Raw genomic sequence first — 22,498 nt, 5'->3', positions numbered from 1 at the left:
TCTAACCTTAAAAAATTGAGGCACTGTAGATGTGCCCAGAGTTTTATATTGATTAGTACTGGAGAGCTCACTTAGCTCATGTATGGTGTTTTGGGGTTTCTTTGGCTGGGTTTGTTGTTGTTGTTTTGGTTTTGTTTGTCTTGTTTATTTCTTTGTATGTTTTGTTTTCCCTAGTTAATTTATTTGATTAGGGTTACCTTCACAAGACATAAAGCTGTGAGTTTCAGCTCCCAAGTCACTGGCCTAGTTGGTGCTACATCATCTCATTGTCTTTTTATTTGAGGATTTCCCGTATCAAATTCATTAAAAGTAAAGTTACTAATAATACTATTTTCAGAATGACCTGGCTGAGTGTGGTACTGTTCCTACTCATATGTGTTAACTAGGACCATTATTTTGATACCAAACTGGCATGATTTTTAGAGTCTTTTTATGCAGTCTGACTAAAATGTGAAATGCCTCTATCACTTCTCACCTTTTTCAGTAAGGGAGGAAACACAAAAAACTGCAAGCCAGCAAAATTATTATCCTACTTGTAGATACTAGAATGCTCCAGGGAGTTTCAGGTTAATTACTGATGACTCACTGGGACAGCTGTGGCTGATTACACTCACCATTTGGTATAAACAAGTAAGAAGAACAATATTCTCCATCAAGTCCAGGGATCTGGGTATAGGTACTGAGGGAATGAATTACAAAAGCTGGCATTAAAATCAAGGGAAAAGAACATAAAGGAATGCTGGCTCTATTATGTTGTAAGGCTGAACCTGGCTTCCTCACAGCATAGGTTTTGTCTCAGCCCTGCCTGTTATTGTTGATTCTGTGGTCAGGTGAATGTTACAGCTGGGAAAACAACCCCGCTTAAATGCTTTTGTGGGCAGAAGCCAGCTGCAATTATTATCTTTCAGTAAAGTCATGTGCTTTTCTGAGTTAATAAACTTGCTTAGCTCTGCTAATAATGTCTCTTAAATTGCTTGATTTTAGAAACTGGCAACCCACATCACTACAACTTTCCTTAAACCTTTTCTAGACCAAGGTAGGATTATTCATTTATGCATGTAGTAATCTCAGCTACAAGTTGGTGATTGCTGTAGTCTCACAGTCCAGATTTTAAAAAAATATATATTTCTAATTTGTTAATTTACTCAATGTAAATACCTTTTTCTACTTGGTACGTTCTCTCTATATAAATATATACATCTAAATACATGCACCTAGATTTACAGGTTACACATGGACTCATCTGTGTTAACTCAGCTAAAAAACTGCACATGTTTTCATCTGTACCCTTCTGAACCATTTTCCAAACCTGATTTTTGGTATTAGCTGTCAAAAGAAAAACATAGGGGGAAAAAAAAGGATGGCTTGATCTCATATGTCATAGATACAGGGAAAGATTGTTGGTTTGGTGATCACTGATCCAGGAAGGCTTGAACAGCAAAACATTTTTTACTTAGAAATGTGGATTATCTCATAGCCCTGTGATGGAAAAAACCTAAAGACATAAGGAAAAAAAAGAGTGAACGGACTGATATTTTTCATCTTCAAACTTGTAGTTCCTGTCTGTCTTACAAGAGAGCTGTAGAAATTGGCTTTCCTTTTATGAAAATGTCTTTAAATTGGAACTCAACAAATTTACAATGTGAATTATACAATAAAGTTTATGAGAGAATGGGACTGCTGAGTGGGATACCTCTTCCAGTCATTACAGCTTCTATTTTATGAAAAAAAAAAAATCTCAAATATAATATTTTTAAAAGGGTATTTGCATCTAAAGCACTTTTTATTGCTGTAGTTTCCTTCAGTTAAGTTATGTAGCACAAAATAAATGTTTGCTATCTTTTGAGAAAATTATTCCAACATGATTTTAAGTATGTATTATATTGAAAATAAACACTAGTCATGTTAGAGTAAGTTTTATTGTTTGATGAGAATTTTTTTAAAATCTGAGCTTTAGAAATGTATTCCGAACCAGACATCCTTAACAAGGAGGTCTGGAAGACATAGTATTAAAATAAAAGAAAAGCCCAGAAAAACAATTTAGGGTTTATATCTGGTTTTCTTTCTGCTTTATTCTTTTTTATTTTCTCCTTACACACAACATTCCATTGTGTTACATTAAGGGTTTTTTTGTAATTAGAATAGAATACTTGTAGTAGGAAGGGATAGACCTACAATTATCATCTAGTTTAACAAACAGTTAAAACATGTTTCTAAGTAAGGGCATTGTCCAAACACCTCTTTAGCACTTACAGGCCTGGGCATCGATCACCTCTCTAGGAAGCCTGATCCAGTGTTTGACTACACACTCAGTAAAAAAATGCTTCCTAATGTCCAGTCTAATGCTCCCCTGGCATAGCTTTGAAGCATTTTCATGCATCCTTGTCACTGGATCCCAGCAAAAAGAACTCAGCACTTTTTCACTTCTCCTCCACAGGAAGCTACAGAGAGAAACAGGTTCACTTCTCAGCCTCCTTTTATCATAAAAATAGACATTAGGGCATGGTCCAACAAATAAAAAAATCAAGTGATCTACTAGACCTTATTTATAGTAATATCTTTTCATGGTAGATTTGGTTAGGACAGTAGAAAGGAAAAGCTGTTATCTCTATGTTCCTTTTTACTCTGAGGTTTTAATTTTCAATTCTCTAAACCAAAAGGTTAAAAAAAAAAAAAAAAATTGTAAATTATTTTTTATAGATGTCTTGATTTGATATTAGTGGTTTTCATGACATTTTACTATGAGTCAGGAAACCACCATGCAGTGATATAAATGTTTCTCCTGCAGCATACCCCGCTGTTTTATTTCTGTACCCCTGCAAGGCTAATAAGCTACATGATATATTATCATCATGAGGTGAGGGTAACACTCACAAGAGACCAAAGTCTTTTGCTATTTATTATACTCAAAGCCAAATAATTTCCTTCACTATTAGCATAATCAACTACTGACTACAAAAATCTTTATAGAACAAGGAAAAAAGCTACAAAGCCACCATATGTAACTAGAAATTGAAAAAAAAGCCCAGAAAGATCTATTACAAATAATGGGATTTACCTTCCCTTTTTTTCATATTCATATTAAAAAAAAGTAAAAAAAAAAAAAAATAGTTACACAATGTAAAGTTAACTCCAATGACTATGCTGTTTCTCAAAAGAGCAATCCACATTACTAGTGAAACCCTATAATGGGAAAAGAAAAAAAAAAAAGGATTGGAAAGTTTTAAATTAAGTATGCATATTCAAGTAAGCTATTGAAAAAATGCTGTATGCTATGATTGCCTGAAATATGAAGGAGGGATTATTTTTTTTCATACATAGAATTCAGTTCTGGAGAAAAGAATTATTTCAATCATCTTTGACTATAACAAAATTTCTGTAACTTTTTTTCCTAGGAAAAAAATCAAAAACCCCCTATACTTCCCCCCAAAAGACCCACCAGCCCCCAATCCACCCCCTTCCAGGAGCGAAAAAAAAAAGAAAAAAAAAAAAGAAAAAAAAAAAAAAAAAAAAATAAAAAAAAGTCAAAATTGTAGAATGAAAATGTCTTCAAAGAATTCAGGTTTTTGTAAGGAATTTTTTTTTTGTGGTTGTTTCCTGTTTTTTTTTTGTTTTGGGGGGTTGTTTGTTTTTTGTTTTGGTTTGTTTTGGTTTGGTTTTGGTTTTTTATCCTATCTCTACAGAAGGATTAAAAACTACCACTTTGCGCATAAGAAAATCTTGTAAAGTAGCATTTTATATACATAAAAATGCAGAAAAGTAAGTGAGATTTCATCATGAAAACCATTGTGATTCTGTCACCAGGGCTGTGATAGGCACTTCCATAAAGAATTATATAATGATAGGTTTCTGGTAAAGACACATTGGGAGAGAAGCATGTATGATCTTCTGGAAGTAAAGCACTATCTATCACTCAAGGAAAACAGACAATTCTAATTGAGGAGAAAGATGGAATAGAAAAATTTTGCGGTGGACATGAAAGTATTAATGTGCTTGAAATAATTAAATCAATTTTTCTTTTAAAAAACTTTGTTAAGGAAGCATTTAATGCTTTTTATTTTCTACTTTGGATTATCCTTATTCTTAGCTGAATGTAACCTTTGAATGAACATAAAAAAAAATTAAAATGCTAGATTTATGATGCTTCAAAATGTAGAAAGTTAAGTATAATTCTAGCATAAATGTAAAATGCCCTTTTCATTCTCTCCAGCTAAAGAATCTCATTTATTATAATTAATGATGGAATGTTACTTTTGTTGAAGTCATTCTCAAATTAGTGGTTATACTGTTGTCACATAATCAACTGCTGCAAGTTTTTTTATTTTTTATGACAAATATAAAATTTAAATTATACAGCTATGTTGGCTGATATGTTTCTGGAAGGTTTGCAGAAGACATAGTATCTTTGAACCTATTAAAAACCAAATTGAAACACAAGTCTGCTTTTCTGAAGCACAAAGAGGCATCTTCACTAATACACATCACTAAAGGCACCACTTTTTGCTTTGAACTCCAACAATATCAATGAATAGTCCACTTTATGAGAAAGCTTAAAAAATATTTTTGAAACATCTAGAGGGATGGTTTAACATTGTCTTAAATACAATTTTAGCTATTTATTCATTTGTAAGAAAAGGGTAATTATTCCTTAAGCCTTTAGTATATTAAAACATTCAGCAATATAACCTTCACTATGTTGCTAGCTATAGTACTCCTACAGATTACACTAAAGGTAAGTTATGGCTCAACAGGTTGTTTTTACCCAAGCACCTAAATTACAAAATATACTTCTCCAAATTCTGGAAACTACTTCATTGCAAGAAATTACAGCCAAACTCAGGAAAGGAAAAGCCTTTCAGAAAGGTTGCTGGAGTAGCAGAAGCTTTGTAAACTTCTCTCCTGCTCCAGATATTAGATGCACTTTTTAGCAACAGATAACTTCTTGGTGGGGAGTGGAAAGAGCAGCGAGACTTGGAAAGGGTCAGAGCAATCTTTTGGAATTAAGCACTGCCAATTGACTTTTAAAATCAACAGGATATTCATGTAAAGCTTAGCCTATTTAATACAGTTCTCTCAACTCTGAGGAAAAATATTTATTTAGGAAAATGAATGTATTGGTCCATATCAAACCTCTGCAGCTCCCTTTTCTTCACTTTTAATATTTTTCTCCTTTCATTATGAGCTTGCAAATCACCATGAATATAGAGAGATTTTTCAGAAGATGAAAATAGTTGGAGTAAAGGTTGAGCTTAATCAAACTAAAACTTGGAAGTAGTTTGAAACTGGCAATTATCAGCCGCTTTCCCCTTAGGAAGCTCACTGATCTTTACAAAGATCTTCCTCTTCATTCTATGAAATAAATGTATTTTGCATGTTTCATAAAGAATTTTGTTTTCATTTTTTCATGGTGATTGTGGCAGAGCTGAAAACAGAATCTAGACTCTCTATCTCCCAATATCTATTCTAAATCATGCTGTGAAATGAATTCTTAAATTGGACTTAAAAGTGGAAACAGCTTATTTCTTGCTGATGCAGCATGATGCAACTGCTTCTCCTACAAAGATTTCTATTTGGGTACCTGAGTTGCTGATTAATCACTGAGATTTGAACATAGGTGCCATTTTATATACCGGTAAATAGTTGTTCAGCTTTTTATTTTTTTAAACCTATCATTTGGACCTATTATTCCAGAAGCATTTCGGGTTTTATTTTCTCATTCACCCAAGGAAAGGTCTTGGTAAGACAGATCTGCTAAACAGATGAAAACAGTTCTCTAGTTAGCTATAGTAGTAAATGCAAAGATTTCAAAGGCTGTTAAAGTTTAGATTTCAGAGAGTAAGAAGTACACTAAGACTTTCACAAAAACTCTTACCTACCAGAAAATTGAGGAAAACCTAAATATTTCTTTATGTTCTTTACTTGAAAATAATTTTATAAGTATCTTTGTGATCAGAGGCTTGAAAGGCACATATATTTGTTTATTTTGCCAGATGTTTCATGCCACAGAACATCACAACTCTCACTAAGGTCACCAGCATTTAATATAATGCTAAAAAAGAAAGTGTCACATTATTTTGTCACTGACTGTATGCCTAAATAAGACTGAAATTAAAAAATATAAGGATTCTTTTTCAATAGAAATATGACATTATTTCATAGTAAAAAATATAATTATCTTTATTAATAATTTTAACTTTCTCTATATTTTTCTTCTCTGCTTCCCAGGAGAGTGTCTTGTTGCATACACAGAAGTGCCAGCCAGCCCAAATTTATTATTTTTCTAAAGTCACATCTAAGGAAGTTATGATAAATTTATACACAAAGATCCAACCTTCAGGGGCTAAGAATGAAGCAAAGAAATATGGAAAAGAGATATGAAATTATGTGAAGTTGAATAAAAACGATCAGACATTTGTATATGTTTATATTTTGCTTTGAGGTCAAAATAATCAATCTAATGTCTAATTTTCTAATGGGGGCTTTCAGTTGATTCTGACAGTAATATTCTTTTATATATGTGAGCATCTTGAGACTTGTAGGATTTAGACAATGTGTTGAAGCATACAGTATTTGATCCAAAGTGTCTGTAATCCAATAAGCATAAAATATAACAGATTTAGATATTTGTTACAATTCTACACCCCTACTGATAGCATTAGTTACAATCTTGTCATTTGAAACTCATAAATAATGATTTGTCTCGTCCAACAGATACTACTTGCAGCGTTTTCATATCTCAGTATAGAATGCCAGATAAGTGAAAAGCATTTGCAAAATGTAGAGCCTTAAGGATGGAACTATATTTAGCTGTTTATAATGGTTGTAAATCCCTTCTTTGCACAGTTATAGTAATATGAATGAATTTTTAATCTATTTTGTTATAGCAGTATATCAGAAGTACTATATGCTCAAATATTTTATCCCTTTTGTGTACTGTAGTTCCTCTGGAAAAAAGAAGCAGCTATTGTAGTATCATGCTAAAGAAATTTTAGTCATGTGTGAGATACGGAAATGAAAGAATTACTCAGATTTAGACTAAGTGAGTTCATTGTTTAATTGTTGTAAATTTGTAATCCCTTTGTAATTACTAGAAAAATGATGATGCAAGTCCCACAATTTCCTCTCAGAGCTCAAGATGTTTTAAGATTTTGACACCAAATTATGAGGCATAACACAGAGTGCTCTCCAAGCACTCTGTCAGTGAACATATGGGAAAAAAACTCCAACACTTTAAAGGCACCTTTAATGGAATTTCTTCATGTTCAATTGCTCTTTCAAGATCTGTTTGGAAACTGTACTGGACATGTTTATGTGAATATATATGTGTGAATTTTTATAACTGGAAATTATATGGGGTTATTTATTGAAGAGGCAACCAAGGAACTGGAAAATTCATTTAACAAGAGACTTTCAAGAAATATTTGTGAGAGAAGATGGTAAATCAATATGGTAAAACTTTGGAAAAAAACCCCTTTATTTTGGCAGATCAGAATCTAGAGTAGAATTGTTGTTGTTGTTGTTGTGTTTGGTTGTGTTTTTTTTTTTTTTGTTTTTTTTTTTTGGTTTTTTTTGGTTTTTTTTTTTTTTTTTTTTTTTTTTTTTTTTTTTTTTTTTTGTTCTGTTTTCTACCCTTTCTTGACAAAGAACAACTAACATTATTTTCAGGTAGTAGAGCACAAGCATTCCTGAGTTCCAATACTGTAAAGTATCATTACTTTCCAGGAGGCAACAGTAAGCTTTTCACCTTGTAGTATTACTAAAGCACCTTTTTACACTGAGGTGATCTTCACTTGTTCACCTTTAAAGAACATTTAAAATTAGATTAATGTAAGTGTAGGAATCAGTTCTGCTTTGAAGTTTAGGCCATGACTAGTGTCCTTCACTACAATTACACATGAAACTATTTTAATCCACTGCTGAAGTTCAGCCCTATGCGGATTCCCTTGCACATAAACCTAGTGCTGATAGGAAGTACCAGGTTGTGAGTAGACAGAATGCTCTGTCCATGATACAAAGCCAGCCCAAAAAGTAGCACTTGGCAGCCATTTTTATTCAAAGACTAATGGACTTTGTATCAGATCCTTTTACCTTAGTTGTTCTCTGCTCTCCTCTTTCCTGAGCTGACAGTCTCAACAGGATGCAACGTGGGGGCACAAGCATCTCTCCAGTAGGCAATATTCTCAAAGTGCTAACTCATTTTATACAAGCCAGTTAACTGTCACCTGAAAGTAATGACTTTCTATCACTGCTGAACTGGATTCAATCCTTTTACTATTTATCTTCATAGTAATAAACAAATTTGTCTTGTCAGTTGTTTACTTAGGCCCTTCTGAAAAAGAATCTTCTAAACGTCTGTTACCTGTGACAGAGAGAGAGGAGAGGTGGTAGACAGAATATTTTAGTTTTATAAGTTCTTTAAGTTCCTCAATTAACATAACATGTTTGATAACATTTATCAGGAAACTTCAGGATAACGTCTTTCTTTATATTTTGGAAAAGTTTTTCCACTTGAAATTCATATCATGAACAACAGCAGTGGGACTCTACCTGCTAAAAGCTAAAGGCAATTGTTTCCTTGTGAAGAGAAAAGCAAGAGAAAAATATTCACTTATCTCAACCTTTGGGGGCATCTTGGGTTTTTCTGTATTTTACCATTACTGTTTTTGAGATTAGATCTGACTGTGTCTTAAGTTTCCATATCTATGCTCTTGGCAAGCGAACCATGCCTCTAAGCAACATCCTTTGTTAGGAACGGTGTGCTGTGGCAGTATAGAGCCTGTCCACTGTATTGTCATTTATAAAATCTAGGATGCATTCCTCTTTGACTCTCACAACTATTTTGTATCATCATTCTCTGTGAGCCAGCTTCTTATGCCACTGTTATTTCCCAAAGTTTAGCTCCGCAGATGCGACCATTTCCAGTATAGAAGGAAAAAATGGGGGGGAAAAAACAATTCTATTCATGCCCCTTGCACTGTTGAGTCCCTAGTATCAAATTAAAAAGACATAAAGACATTTTCGTGTAACTTAAATTTGATTTTTTTTCTTATCACCCTTTACCCTTCGTCCTTGGTGACATCCAAGTAGAGAACTATGGGCAGAATATATTATTTTAGAATTGCTTCCAAGAAAACGAAAAGATAATATAGTATTAAAATTATTAAAGCCTGTCTTTCTTACAGCTTTTATCAGGCCAATATTAATTGCTAAAATATGAGAGGGCTATCTGGAGCATGCTAAGAGTAGAACCAAAGTCCATGCTGTTTCTCTCCTCTTCTGCTTTGCTGTACTTCTGTACAATGCCATGTTGGAAAGGGGGCTTCAGGGAGGATATGTGTCATCCAGGTGGATTCCATGACTCTTGAGTCATACTGTGCAGGTTCCTTGCATATTCTCAAATAGATCAGTCACCACTTTTTTAGTTCTCCAGGACTTTTTAAATTTTTTTCTTACATGCTTTATATGTCATTGAAAAGTTTCTTTCATCATGGTATTACAAGCTTTCAATAAGGATGAAAACTTTTTGTACATATAATTAAGCAGGAGGTCTCATTTTAACTATCGTTGCCTACCCTTTTTTTAACCAAAAATAGTTTATTTGAATAATGAAACTGCATTAAATACAGTATATTAATCATGCTGTCATTTAATCAGACATCCTCAAACACAAAATACTTCAATTTCTTGGATTTAAAAAATCAGCATATGTAATAACATTACTCATGGTTACCTCTCTTTTGTCCATTTAACCCCCTTAGCCCTAGAAATCACCAGAAACCTAGAAAACAAGCAAACTTAACTATTTTATTACTCTCTCACACACTTGAATAATGGCTGTATATGAGACACTTAGAACAAACACATTTCCAGAGCTGTCAAATCTACAGATATATTAAAATAATCCCTATATTATTATTACAATACATAACAGAATATGAAAAGAATGTTGGCATCAATTTTCTAATTCAGTAGCAGGGAATGATAGCCACTGTTAATAGAATTAGACATTGAGATATATTATTAAAATAACATGCCATGCATATATATGTTTATCTCTCAAATACTTTGTTAAAGAAAAGGAATAGGTTTCTATTCTCCACTCAGAGAACAGAAGTTTCTGTTATTGACTAGCAACAGTAGAAGGTAAAAATTACATCAACTCTCTTTGCCTTCTCTTAGTAATAAAATTTGCAATGTCATATTCCACTGATAATGTTACTTTAATATCTCATGATGATGTGAATATCATTTCACTGCCCCAAAAAGGGACAGATTCTCCTCTTCAAAGAAAATATGAATTAAGTTGAGCAGAACAACTACATAAGAAAACCACTGACTGTGCAGCTGAAATAAAGACACTAAGACAGCAGGACACAAATACCACACACTTTTTGAATTAATGAGATTTAATTTAAAAAGCCTTTTCCCAGAATTCTCTCTATGGACACTACTGGTCTTTATAGAACAATTACATTTTCAGAAAAAGACAGAAAAATCCTTGGATCAAGAAAATAAATGTGTCATAAAACCATAGGGGGAAAAAACTAACACTTTGGTGGAAGATAGCCCTATGTCTTGTTTACATGCAATTTTATATAAGATACACTTTTAATTTTTCTTCTCTTTCTGATGAAATAATGCAGATTTCTTTTTAAAAGAACAAGTGCCCCTGCAGGGATCTTGAGCGTTGGCTTATTCCTTAGATATAGCTAAAAAATAGGTTAAAACAAGCAAGTAGGAGAAGCTCACAGGGGCACTTTGGACAGCAAGAGAGCATGAAAAGTCAATATAAATGAATTATCAATAGTGTTCTTCCTTCACTGCCTTCACATTTTACTTTTCTTATTATCCAAACAGAAGTTTACATTTATGTCTTAATTTCCTATTTCACATGTTAGAAAAAAGTACAGATTTGAATAATCCATCAAAATAATATTTTTAAAAATTTATTTATTGAAAGATGTTTTTGTCCTTTCTTAAAAGCTGTATAAGAATAGACAGCTCTTTTAAACATGAATGGCAAGGTATCTAAAATAAAAGATTTGCAATTAATATTAATAGAATTTATTATGTCAGAATTATTTTCTACAGAAAAAAAAGCACCTTATAAAATACTGATTACTAAAATACATTTTCTTAGATAATAAATATTGAGTTTTGTTTTGCTTTTATCTGTGCACAAAAAATGTGTTGGAGCATAAACCTCCTGGTTTTTTTGGTAATGGAGGTTTTCTTGTTATTGTCATTCCTTGCACAAACAAGACAAGAAACCCTGAAATATTAAGTTATTGTACTAACAAATTGAAGCTATTTCTTTAAAATTCTAATGTATTTCTTATTCTAGCATATGCCATGATTGTTTTTCACTTGTTCAAGACATTTGAGTTGGAATTCACATCGAATGCTGTGTTGCTTTTGAGGCAAAAAAGCAATATAGGCAATACCGTAGTAATACTCAGAAATACTCAAATGTCTGAATTCATGTTATGCTTGTGTTTAAATCCTCTTGTCATCATAGAAATACTTCCATTTCTCTGAAAATCAGTTATAAAATATAAAATAGAACTTTCAGAACTATAGTTGACACATATACTGTAGCTTCTAATTACTTTAAGTACCATTCTGTAGATTTTGGCATACTAAACTTACGTTTGTATTTGATAAAATAGTTAAGAGAGACACACATTTCCCTTCAGTCTTTGGGGTTTAAACCTTTTGAAATAATAACTGAATAAAGATCTTCTTATACAACAGCACATTTTAGAATGAATACAAATCAACATATTCTCATTTTAAAAATCCTATCTATTGTTCTTTTACAGGCTAGGAAGTTTATTTTTCCTTTGTCCAATCCAAGACTTATGGGACACACAATCACTTTGAAAACCCTCATTGGGAAAAAGAGATATTAATAATTGCATGCAATGGAAACTGGACAAATTTGAATATATAAATCCATAAAGATTATTAAATGCACGTTATGTGGCTCAGAGAATCAGAACTCCCAACTGCTGATGTATAGTAGACTACCTGGAAAACAAATCAGTTTATTTGTCCTGCTATACTTTTCCCTGAGCGCCTTATTTTGGCCACCAGATGATCTTTTTTGACCTTATACATTACCTATATTTCCCATATATAGAGTAAGAAGTATTTTTCACTGAAATTAAGATGAAATTCCCTTCTAAAACATTTGTTTGGGATCTTCATTACACTGAAGATCCATTATATTGAAGATTTGAAGGTATAGAAAGATCTAATGTTGTCCAGGAAACTGAAGAATCTGTCATTAAATAAAGCCTACTGGGAAAATTATGTTGAAAGGACTCATTAGAATGGAGGAAAAATAAATTTCCGTTGAATCTTTGCATTAGATTTTTTTCAGGAAAGAGCCTGCCTTGGATGCAAAGGTTGCTAAATATTCCATTCATAAACCAGATGTCTGTTCTTCCTTGAGTCTGTAAATTTGGGAATGCATTTTGCCTTCCATCTACATTGAGGACTGTGACAGTATCAAAGGGAGTTCTGCAATCTGCATCAGTGGGAGGCTGCCTGAGCTAGCAGCTGGCACGGAAGACTTGGACAAAAGCCTAACTTGACTAAGTCAGTTGCAAAACCTTCATCAAAGTGGAAGTTGATGTTCAAATTATTATTTTTGAGGAGTGCACAATGTTTGGATCAATTCACAGCATGACAGTGGACATACTGCTTTACTTTCTGATCATTTAGGTCTCCACTCGTCAGTTTAGTATGGTCGTTCTTATCCACCTCAGTGAATTGATTTAAAATTCATAGATGAGGCAGGTTATATAACTGCAACTGTCTAGATCTCATGAGTATTTGCAGTGAGAACTGACTCACTCAGATGTGTACAAGTGTGCACACCCACATGTACGTACAAACCCTTCCCTCACTGCTTCAGCCTAACAGATATAACTGCAGGTATGGTTCTTTAAAAATCCAAAGTCTTCCTTCACTTTCAAATTATTGCTTAAAAACTGATGGACTTTAAACATGGAGTTCCTTTTTTAAAGGGTAATAAATCAAAGTTTTAGTACATGGTATTTCATGTTATCTGGTATCAATAGGCTATTTTTAACAGTGGTGAACAGTTATTACTGTATTTTCTTTTTAAGAGCAGGATACTGAAATCAGCAGTGGAAGAAGAAATCCTATAACATGATTTTTCAGAAAAGAGGCATATGCTGTTCACTCTGCAGCACAAAAGGAGCTAGAACAAATACAATGGGAAAGCAACCGAGAACAGGAAGAGACATACAATTCTATTTAGAAAATCAGAAAACTGCTGAATAACTTGTTTAGCTATCCAATGTGTGGGGGTGGATTTCCAATACAGAAATATGCATTCCTTCTTTGATTCCAGCAGATCCAAACATATGTTCTCTGAGCAGCTAAAATCCTGATCAAGTGGAAAACCATTCACAGCAAACTCAGGTACACTTCAGCAACAGAATATAGAAGTTGTTGATATTTGTCTGGACGGTCAAGTAAATTAGAGAAGGTATTAAAAAAATGCTGTTCTGTTGTCTTCAATGAGAGCTATTTCTGATGGTATTTGTTGTATATTTGGGGCTTTACTTTGCACTGTGCATTTGAATTACAATATAAATATAGAGTAGTAGTTAACATACAGTAAACCTTAGTGCAATGACATACAATGGACAAAATAAAATAATTTCTCAACTTTGTATAGTAAATTATTGACTTAGTAATGTAAATGTATATGTAATATATATATATCCGCACTAGGAATTTGACATAAAATATATTTCCCTCATTTCTATTACAAGTATATAGACATAAGACTTCAAAATACAAGTAATTCTTAAAGAACAGGCACAATATAGTTTTGAAACTTAAAGTATTAATGTGCACATAGGTTATCAAACATTCCTCTGTTGGAAAAATTCACAGACATATGGGGTAAGGTCATCTAATGGAACACAGTAAAAAATTTGAAATGAAAAAAAAAAAAAAAATCAAGGAGAAAAGCAGACAATGTTCTTCCCAGCCAGGTTCCCTGCCTTACATAAGACTGTATTAGTGTATCAGGGATTCCTGCACAGTTTGTCTCCTGTCTTACAAGCTGGGCTCTATTTTCTTCTTATAAAATGTCTGTTCACAAATCTTATCAGAATGCTGTATTCTCAAAAAAAAAAGCTTCAAGATATAATTTATCACTGAATATGTATGCGCTCCAAAACATTACCATGTATGTTGCTACTGTTACGGAATCCAAAATTCATCATGTGCCTAATTATAGGTTAGGATTTATCAGAAACAAGGACAAGCATTCTTATGTATTTGTATTATATAAAAATTTTTGCAGCACTTTCTTGCATTTGGGGTTCATGCATGCAGGGTGATATTTAAGAAAAAGTAGATGTAGCAGCCATGACAGAATAAAAAGAAACCAACCAAATAAAAAAGGAACTGTTACTGTGTAATCACTACACTGAAAACCTTTACTGGATCAGCCTCTCAGATGGACAACTTACATCAACATTTTCAGGACACAATTTTAAAACAAAATTATTCTCATGCAATTTTAGTATCTGGATTCAAGAGGAAAGACCATTTGAAAATAATGGGAACTGCAAAAATGCAGTTATTCTCTGAAATAAGTCAATGAGTGTGTTTGCCATTATACAATAAGGAAAATAATTCAAGAATATTCAGTGTTATTTGCACTAAAAGAAGCTAAATAAAAAGATTCTGTAAACACGGGTTCTCTAAATTAATGGATTCCTTTCTTCACACTTTTGTCCAGAGAACAGATTAAGAATCAATTTCACAAGTAAACGTGAGAGAATGCTCTTATAAATAAAATTAATTACATTTATTAATTGTCAAAATTCACTTTTCATTTTCAAGCAATCATTTAGTACATTATGAACCCCTTCTCTATACTGATGGTGGAACCTTGAAACTTGCAGTCTAAATCTGAAATTGTCATTGAAAACAGAGCATATTATCAGACTACGAACCGAGGTAATGCACTTCTCTTCCCTGGCTTTTATTTCTTCATGTGTCAGTCAGAGAGTAATTTATCTACTGATTTCTTTGTGGGAGTCAAGTAACTGAATCACAAAAATTCTGAGCTCCTTTTTAAGCTCTACTCCTTACTTTATCTGTGACTTCAGACATGCCACTTAATCTTTCTTTACTCCATTTACCCCTGCAAAAATGGAAGCTGTAAACCATTCCTTTATTTTCCTTCTTTCACAGTGATGACTGCTCTTCTCCAGCCCTGTTTGATATTGAAACATGGACTAACTTAAAATTCTGTGCTGCAGATCAAAGACAAGTTCATGTAGAAGTTTCTGAGCTAGCTTTAAGGCAGGTATCTCAGGTGTGGCAAACAGTTTAATTAGGACTGCATGGAGACAAATCTCAAGGGAAGATCTTACAAGCTATAACCTGCAGCGCTGCAGTTTCAACACTATAGGTCACCTAGCTAAATTAAACAAAAAATAAAAATGATTAGGCCACTACATGCATAAATGAACTGTAGGTATGCAGAAATCAGGGGGTAGGGAGAAGGAATATAATGAAATATTTCTGAGAACTGAAAAAAACCTGAGAGAGACCTAATAGAACCAGGTGAAGGGAAATGACACAGAACAATGAAAGCTCTGTTTAAAGATAGTATCTGTAATTAATAACATAGGAGTTCATATGAAAAGGCTGTCTTGTCCATTCCTCAAATTGTGAGAATACATCTCCAGCTATCCCTACCTTCGCTAGAAGAAATAGAACCTGGGAAGATTTATAATTCAGAGGAAAGGTAAATTGTAAGAAAACATAGCAATCCATAGTATTTAAAAATTAAAATGGAATTCCTCCATGCTCTTTCTCATAATGGGAAAAAAGGAATAGTCACTAAAACAGTTAAATAAGAGTAAAAAACAAACAAACAATCAAAAAATACCACCACCAAAAAAAAAAAAAAAAACCCACCAAAAAAATTTTGATAGCCTTCGGAGGATTTTGCTGTTGAAAGCCATACTTCAGGCCAGTAACTTGGCTTGTGATAAATTACTGGAGTTTTAGCAGAACTGCTATTATTATTTAGAAAATCACATGTTGACTATTAACTGTTAGGGTCAGGAGAAGAGATAATTCTGGAAGTTTCTGTCACAGAGGTTTTTTTGTTTTTGTTTTTGTTTTGGTTTTTTTTTTTTTTTTCTTCTGAGATGTCATATTAGGTATGGTCAGAACTAGAAAGCTATGACAAAAGACCAGGAAACTAATTTACCGTGGTATTGTATTTACCCTTGATATACAAGTATATGTAATGGAAATGTTCTTCAGAAAATTATAGTGCAATTTACATTAAGACAGTACCATTCTAACAGCAAAATCAGAGAGGGCTGCACATATGAGCAGAATTTCCTTGTAAGGAAAGCTCCAAGGGCAGGGGATAAATTAGCTCAGAAGTTACTTTTGGTTCTGCAGATTTTACTAATTAACAAGATCTTTGCATACTGAGTTTTCACAGTCAATCTGCTAACATTTCTTTTTTTCTTTTTTTTTTTTTTTCTCCCACATCTGACACTACAACTAATCAGCAGAATAAAACTTCAATCTACATCTGACAGTTTTGTAGGCTGGTGGGCAATGTACATCATATTCTAAGAAAATGAACCCCTTTACCTTTTATTTCCAAATTTCCAGTGTTTTATTCTCAACTGAGAAAATGTAAAGAAACTCTTAACAGTGAACAGAAAGTTAAATTTCCTATATGCACTACTTGTGGACTGAACCTTCTTAAATTTGCCTTAACTGTAAAGATTACTTGTTTTCCTTAGATATCTAGGCTTGAAAAAAAAGAAAGAAATTTACTGGAAGGTTGTATGTGCTGTGCTGAAGATTATTATTTCAAACTCTAAAATGAAAGAAATCCAAGGCAATTAGTTATAATTGCATCACTTCACACCAACTGAAATTAAATGGTAGATATTTGAAGCAAAAATTATTAATCAAGATCACTTCCAAAATACTGTTACTATGGAAAATCTTTATAAAAAATCCAGTATAAATGCTGACTAACCCTAACCCTAATCCTAACCCTAACCCTAGCCAAACACCGCCGATTACCTGGATTCCAATTAAATGTGACAAATGAATGGTTGACAGACTTCAATTTAAAATAATTTTCTGTCAGAATGATCTATTAATATTGACAACTACATTATCAGAATTTGAACAATTCAATAGTTAAAAAAAAAGTGGACTTAAGAATCATATGACAGAAAACTCTCACTCAAATATCTGGTATTATGTATATCAAGGAACAAAAGTACAATCCATCCTGTTCTATCATTATTTACAGATTAATGTTAACAGAAATTTCTGGAGGCAGATGACATGCCACTGTTGAAATCTTGTCTTTAAAATGTGACAGCAAAATCCAGAAGTCTGCGGAGTATAATTTTCACCACAATATCACCCACATTTTAAAGGATTCTCTTCAAGGTTTTATAAAGAGGGAGGACATCCTGATTCTATGCATGTCTTACTATGCAAAATTTTTTTTACTGGAGATTTTTTTTTTTTTTCATTCACCATGAGCTAATGTATTTATCTACCTCTAGTTTTCTACCTTTTAATTTTAGAATACTATTTTCAAAACCAAATCCAAGAAATTCATCCTACCAAAGATAAAATAAATTATTAAAAAAATAATCTAAAATATTTTAGGTTTTAGAATGTAATTCCAGTTTTTACATCAATACAAAAACTTCAACTATTTTGCTTTAACTTATGACACTGATCAAGCACTTTTTGTTTTCAGTTATACTTCAGTTGGTGTGATTTTCTTGTTCATTGGCTACCAAATGCATTAAAAATTATATTCATTTGTGATTCTACAGTTTCTCCAGCATGGATTAAGCATATTCTATGTCAAAATACTTTCTGAACTCAGAATTTCAAGTCTACAAATTCTCTATACTGGTGGATGTCAAGGGAATTGACAAATTGTTTAATTTTATTATCCTAACCACAAAATCTCACTACAAAACAGACAATAAAATAATCAGCCCAATTTAGGTACAAACTCTATAGTTTTTTTTCTGACATTTTTTCCCAGTAATACCATTATCACTTTTTCCCTCTACCACATCCCCAGAAAAATGAAAGGTAAACAAATATATTCGCATAAACAACGAAGGAGAATATATAAATGCAAATGTATAAACATACATAACCTTACATATCTTTAGATGTATAATGCTATCCTTCTTCTTAATCAATTAATTTTTTTGCTGTTGGGATATACACTTTAAGCATATGTGGACTGCTGTAGTCATTCTTCAGTAATATATACTAGATTTGAAAATATCTTACCATGAAAAATAACATAGTTTTAATGGTCTGACATGTCTATCTCAGATAAGACAAAACCTCAAGAAAATTACTCAGTATTGTAATCTCTGAAAAACTAACATGCACTTAGCCATACTAATTAATTCATTCTATAACAAAAAAATACACCACCCTTCTTGAACGTACCCACCTATTACAATTGAATTAGAAAACCCATTATTTCTTTGGTTATCAAAAATCTGTACACTTTGACATGTATTAAATTATTTTGTTGTTTATGGGTAAATGAAAATACAATGAAGTCAGTCTCTGACTTCATAAAACTTTAGATCAAGGCCAAAAAGTGGAGAGCATTGAAATATTAGTGTTTTATACAACACATTTCAAAATTAGTAAGTCTTTTTGTTTTATAAATCCTGAAGAGTTTTATATAGAAAGAAAAACAGAACCTAACCTGAGACTTATATTAACATTTTTTGGTTTTTAATAATAGGAGAATTACTATGGAATAAATAAGTATTTAACATTTTCTCCTCTACATAAATGAAGCCTGAATTTAAATGAGACATTGTAAAAGTACTGTACAAAAACAAGTGTGAAGAAAAGGAAAGTAATGTTCTTCTATTCTGAATAATGAAGAATGGACTTGACATTGGGTTTTATTTTGAAAATAGTCTACATAACATTTTTGGGGAAGAGAGAATTCTCTAGAGTAGGGTTTTAAAATCTTACTTTCTTTTCCTAATTCTGTATATGTTACATTCTGAGAAATTTCCTAGATATGTTTTGAATCAAAAATGGAAGGATATGAGAATATATGTCCTTTATGGTATTTTATCTAAAATGAAAAGTATGTAATTTTATTCAATTATCATTTCCCCAGACCTTTACTGATATTTTTTTCAGTGTTTTTACTGCTTCTGCAGTATAGATTTTAAGTCATGTAAAAAAAAAGAAAGTGCTATTTTAATTAGTGGTGTTATGTTCCATTATTTTGTATACCTGCATTTTAACAAACTTTAAAATAAAATAATTACAATATTAATTATTTAATATATTTATTTATGGTTTTGGACTGACCTTTCAAAAGTCTACTTAGTATCACTTGCTAGTGAGATTATGTGTGTGAATGTTGTGTTTGCCCCTACCATTTTCCATATGCTCTGCCTCACCAACACTGCCATCCGGCGTAGTCCTTTCGTAGTTGTCCTCTGGGAGTGGAAGGGCACCCAGTCTTGGCCCTGATGAACTCTTACTGCTTGGTGTTTCTGACTCCTCCAGACCGCTGTCATAGCAACTCTGCAATGACCCTTGATGTGGGTCCTGAGGCTGACTCACAACAGAAAACGTCACTCTACGAAACGGCTGCAAGAGAAAAGATTCTGAATGTCACTGGAAAGTTCAGTCTTTGAACAACTGATTCTCAAAACATGACTTAAGCAAACTAATATTTTAACATTTACCAATTAAACAATTTTGTCTACATTAAAGCAAACAGAAAGTACAGTTCATAAAAGGCCACTGGACAGAGTATGCATGGAATTTTACTCTAATACATGGTCCAGAACCTTCACACAGTTTATCATATCCTCCTTTCATATGGTTACATGGGCTAAGAAAGCCACTTATAATTATTTATAAATTGTATACAGTTTCTCTGTCAATCAGTTGTAATAAGCTGATCAGAATTAATATCAGACTGCATAAAGGTACTTGACAGTGTGTGCACAGGTATGTGTCAGATTGTGTGGATGGGTAAAAATGCTCATATGTAAACTCCATTGTGGGTATTATATAGCAACATACCCATAAGATTTCTCTAAAATCACTATCTGTGTTTTTGACAGCTAGTTAACATGAGAAAGGAGGGGAGGGGAAAACAAAACAAAACAAAACAAAACAAAAAAATAAAAAGGAAGGGACAAAAAAGTCTCTTAGGTCCTTTGCCATAAAAGCCAGCGCCTGGAGATAGGATGTGTTGTCAGCTGACTTAATAAAGCCTTTAAAGTACCACAAGCACAGCTGACACAACACTCTTCCACTGGGACTGTACAAACATGGATTGTTAGAGATTTGTATTCATTCAAAATGACAGATATTACTGTTGCTCTGGAAGCCTACATGCTGAACTCTGGCACCAATGAGAATCCCAGGAAGTGGAAGAGTCAATCCTTCACATTTCAGAGGATGCTGAGGACATGCAGGATTTTCAGCAAGAAGTTAGGGAATTCTCTTAGGATTTGAACTACATTCAAGCAGCAATGATACATTTAAAATAATTTAATGACACATCTGAAGCAACGTTCACAAGGCTAGAGAACTGCAGAAAAGTGGCTGTTGTTCTAGAGAGTAACTTCTGAAATAAACAACGATAGATTCATTTTATAAGATAACACGCAATTTTTCCTGTGTTTAAAATGGGGTGTCTGACAGTGCCGTCCATCGGATTCAGATGTGTTTCAAGCCCTATGTCAGAATGAGACACAGGCATACATCACTCCCACTGGCAACAGTAGTCACTATAGGATAGAAATATATATCAAGGCCAGAAGGGAGAAAACAGCAACTGCAACCACTCACACAAACCCTGAAGAAGAGAAGTCCACATCAAGTTTACAAGTAGAGGGGTAGATGGAATTTCATTTTGAGGGTACAAAATCCTACTGAGGGCACAAAACTTTGAAGATATAAAGGTAGTTAGTGCTGACAGGTTGGACAACAAATATAATGCTAAATATTCCTGGTGCTAGTATATCAAAAGTATAAACAGGTGACAGTTACCGGATACTTTACTGTAGCTGTTTGATGGACGGAAATTTCATGAAATGAGATGCTGTAATCTGTAACTGCATCAATTACTTGTGGGCCAATGACAAAAACTATGAATCTCAGAGATTTGAATTCACTTAGACCATTTTATAAACTATTCCTGAATATCATACTATTCTGGCAGTCAAATTCAGACCAACTGAGCTGGGAGGGAGGCCCTTTGACATCTACACACCTCAAACTCACACAGCCATGTTAGGTTTCCCTACTGACTTAACCCCAAAATTCATATAGCAGAGTCTCAGATATCCTAATCCTTAAAATAATTTAATCTTGATTCAATAACCATGTAGAAAAGTAACAGCTCAAAATGGTACCTCTGAGGAGGGACCCTAAACTGAGGAAATCCTGGGCTTTTATACTTTCACAGTCTAAGTGCATGGAAGTCTTGGGTTCTTCAGCTTCTGCCGTGTCTCTGAGTGTCTGGTCACCTGGATGGGCACAGGTCCCCATGACCTTTGTATAAAGTTAGCTGTCCATGCCCTCTTGCCTAGGGCTCACAACACCCAGAGCTCCCACTGGAGCTGCTCACCAGGCTACCTGCATTGACTGTATTCCTCAACACCAGAAGGACTTTGCATCATCTACAGCTCCTGTGAGAACAGTGATGTAACTTAAAAAGAGAATTAGGAAAAAAAAGTCATCAAATATTTGCAACTTTGTGTTGAATTTCTTATTGATTTCTTGGAAATCAGTCTCAACTAAATCACAAGAACAGAACACCTGTTTATGACATTGTAGCTAACACAAGAATCGTAACAAAGTTATCTAAAGTAAGTTTTGGAACAAGCTATAAAAGATTTAGGAGCATCCTGTTCATTTTCACATATTCTTTAAAACCTATATGCCTTACCTAATTGGCATGTAGGGAAGAGATGTGACAGATGCAAAGTTGGGCTGTTTTAGAGCTGAGGCAGAAAATTCCCTAAGAACATCACTACATGTCCTTGAAACTAAAAGAAATCTGATGTACTTTTACTAAGTTGTTAATAATAGTTTTTAAACAGATCTGGGTGTTAATTTTGTTTTATTCTTAAGTGCTGTACTGAATAGGAATTACCTAACACACAGAGTATTCAGTTCAGTAGAGCCAGTTCAGCCCTTTCCACAGAATATCAATGAGAACCACCTAATGATGATAAAATTCTTTCTCAAAGAATGAAGTGCATGTTAATCATTATTTTTCAGGATTTATTACACTTCTACTTGCAGTAGAAACATCAGAATTCTGACCTTTTGCATTCTCAGAGGTATTGCATTACCTCTGAGAACCAGACCTTCTCAGGCAAATATATTGCAATTTTTGAATGCATCTGAC

At 33.2% G+C, this 22,498-nt stretch overlaps 1 protein-coding gene across 1 annotated transcript in view; it reads right to left on the bottom strand.

The window, feature by feature from the left end:
* PCDH7 (protocadherin 7) overlaps window positions 1-22,498 on the bottom strand; it is a 271,439-nt gene that overhangs the window by 127,677 nt on the left and 121,264 nt on the right. Inside the window, 1 exon segment of the mRNA XM_058420630.1 lies at window positions 19,500-19,716. Coding sequence (XP_058276613.1) covers window positions 19,500-19,716 — 217 coding nt within the window.

The sequence above is a fragment of the Hirundo rustica genome, chromosome 5 (genome assembly GCF_015227805.2).
Source record: "Hirundo rustica isolate bHirRus1 chromosome 5, bHirRus1.pri.v3, whole genome shotgun sequence".
In the NCBI taxonomy this organism is placed as follows: domain Eukaryota; kingdom Metazoa; phylum Chordata; class Aves; order Passeriformes; family Hirundinidae; genus Hirundo; species Hirundo rustica.
The sequence above is the reverse complement of the archived record's forward strand: the minus strand, read 5'-3'. Positions and strand labels throughout refer to the sequence as shown.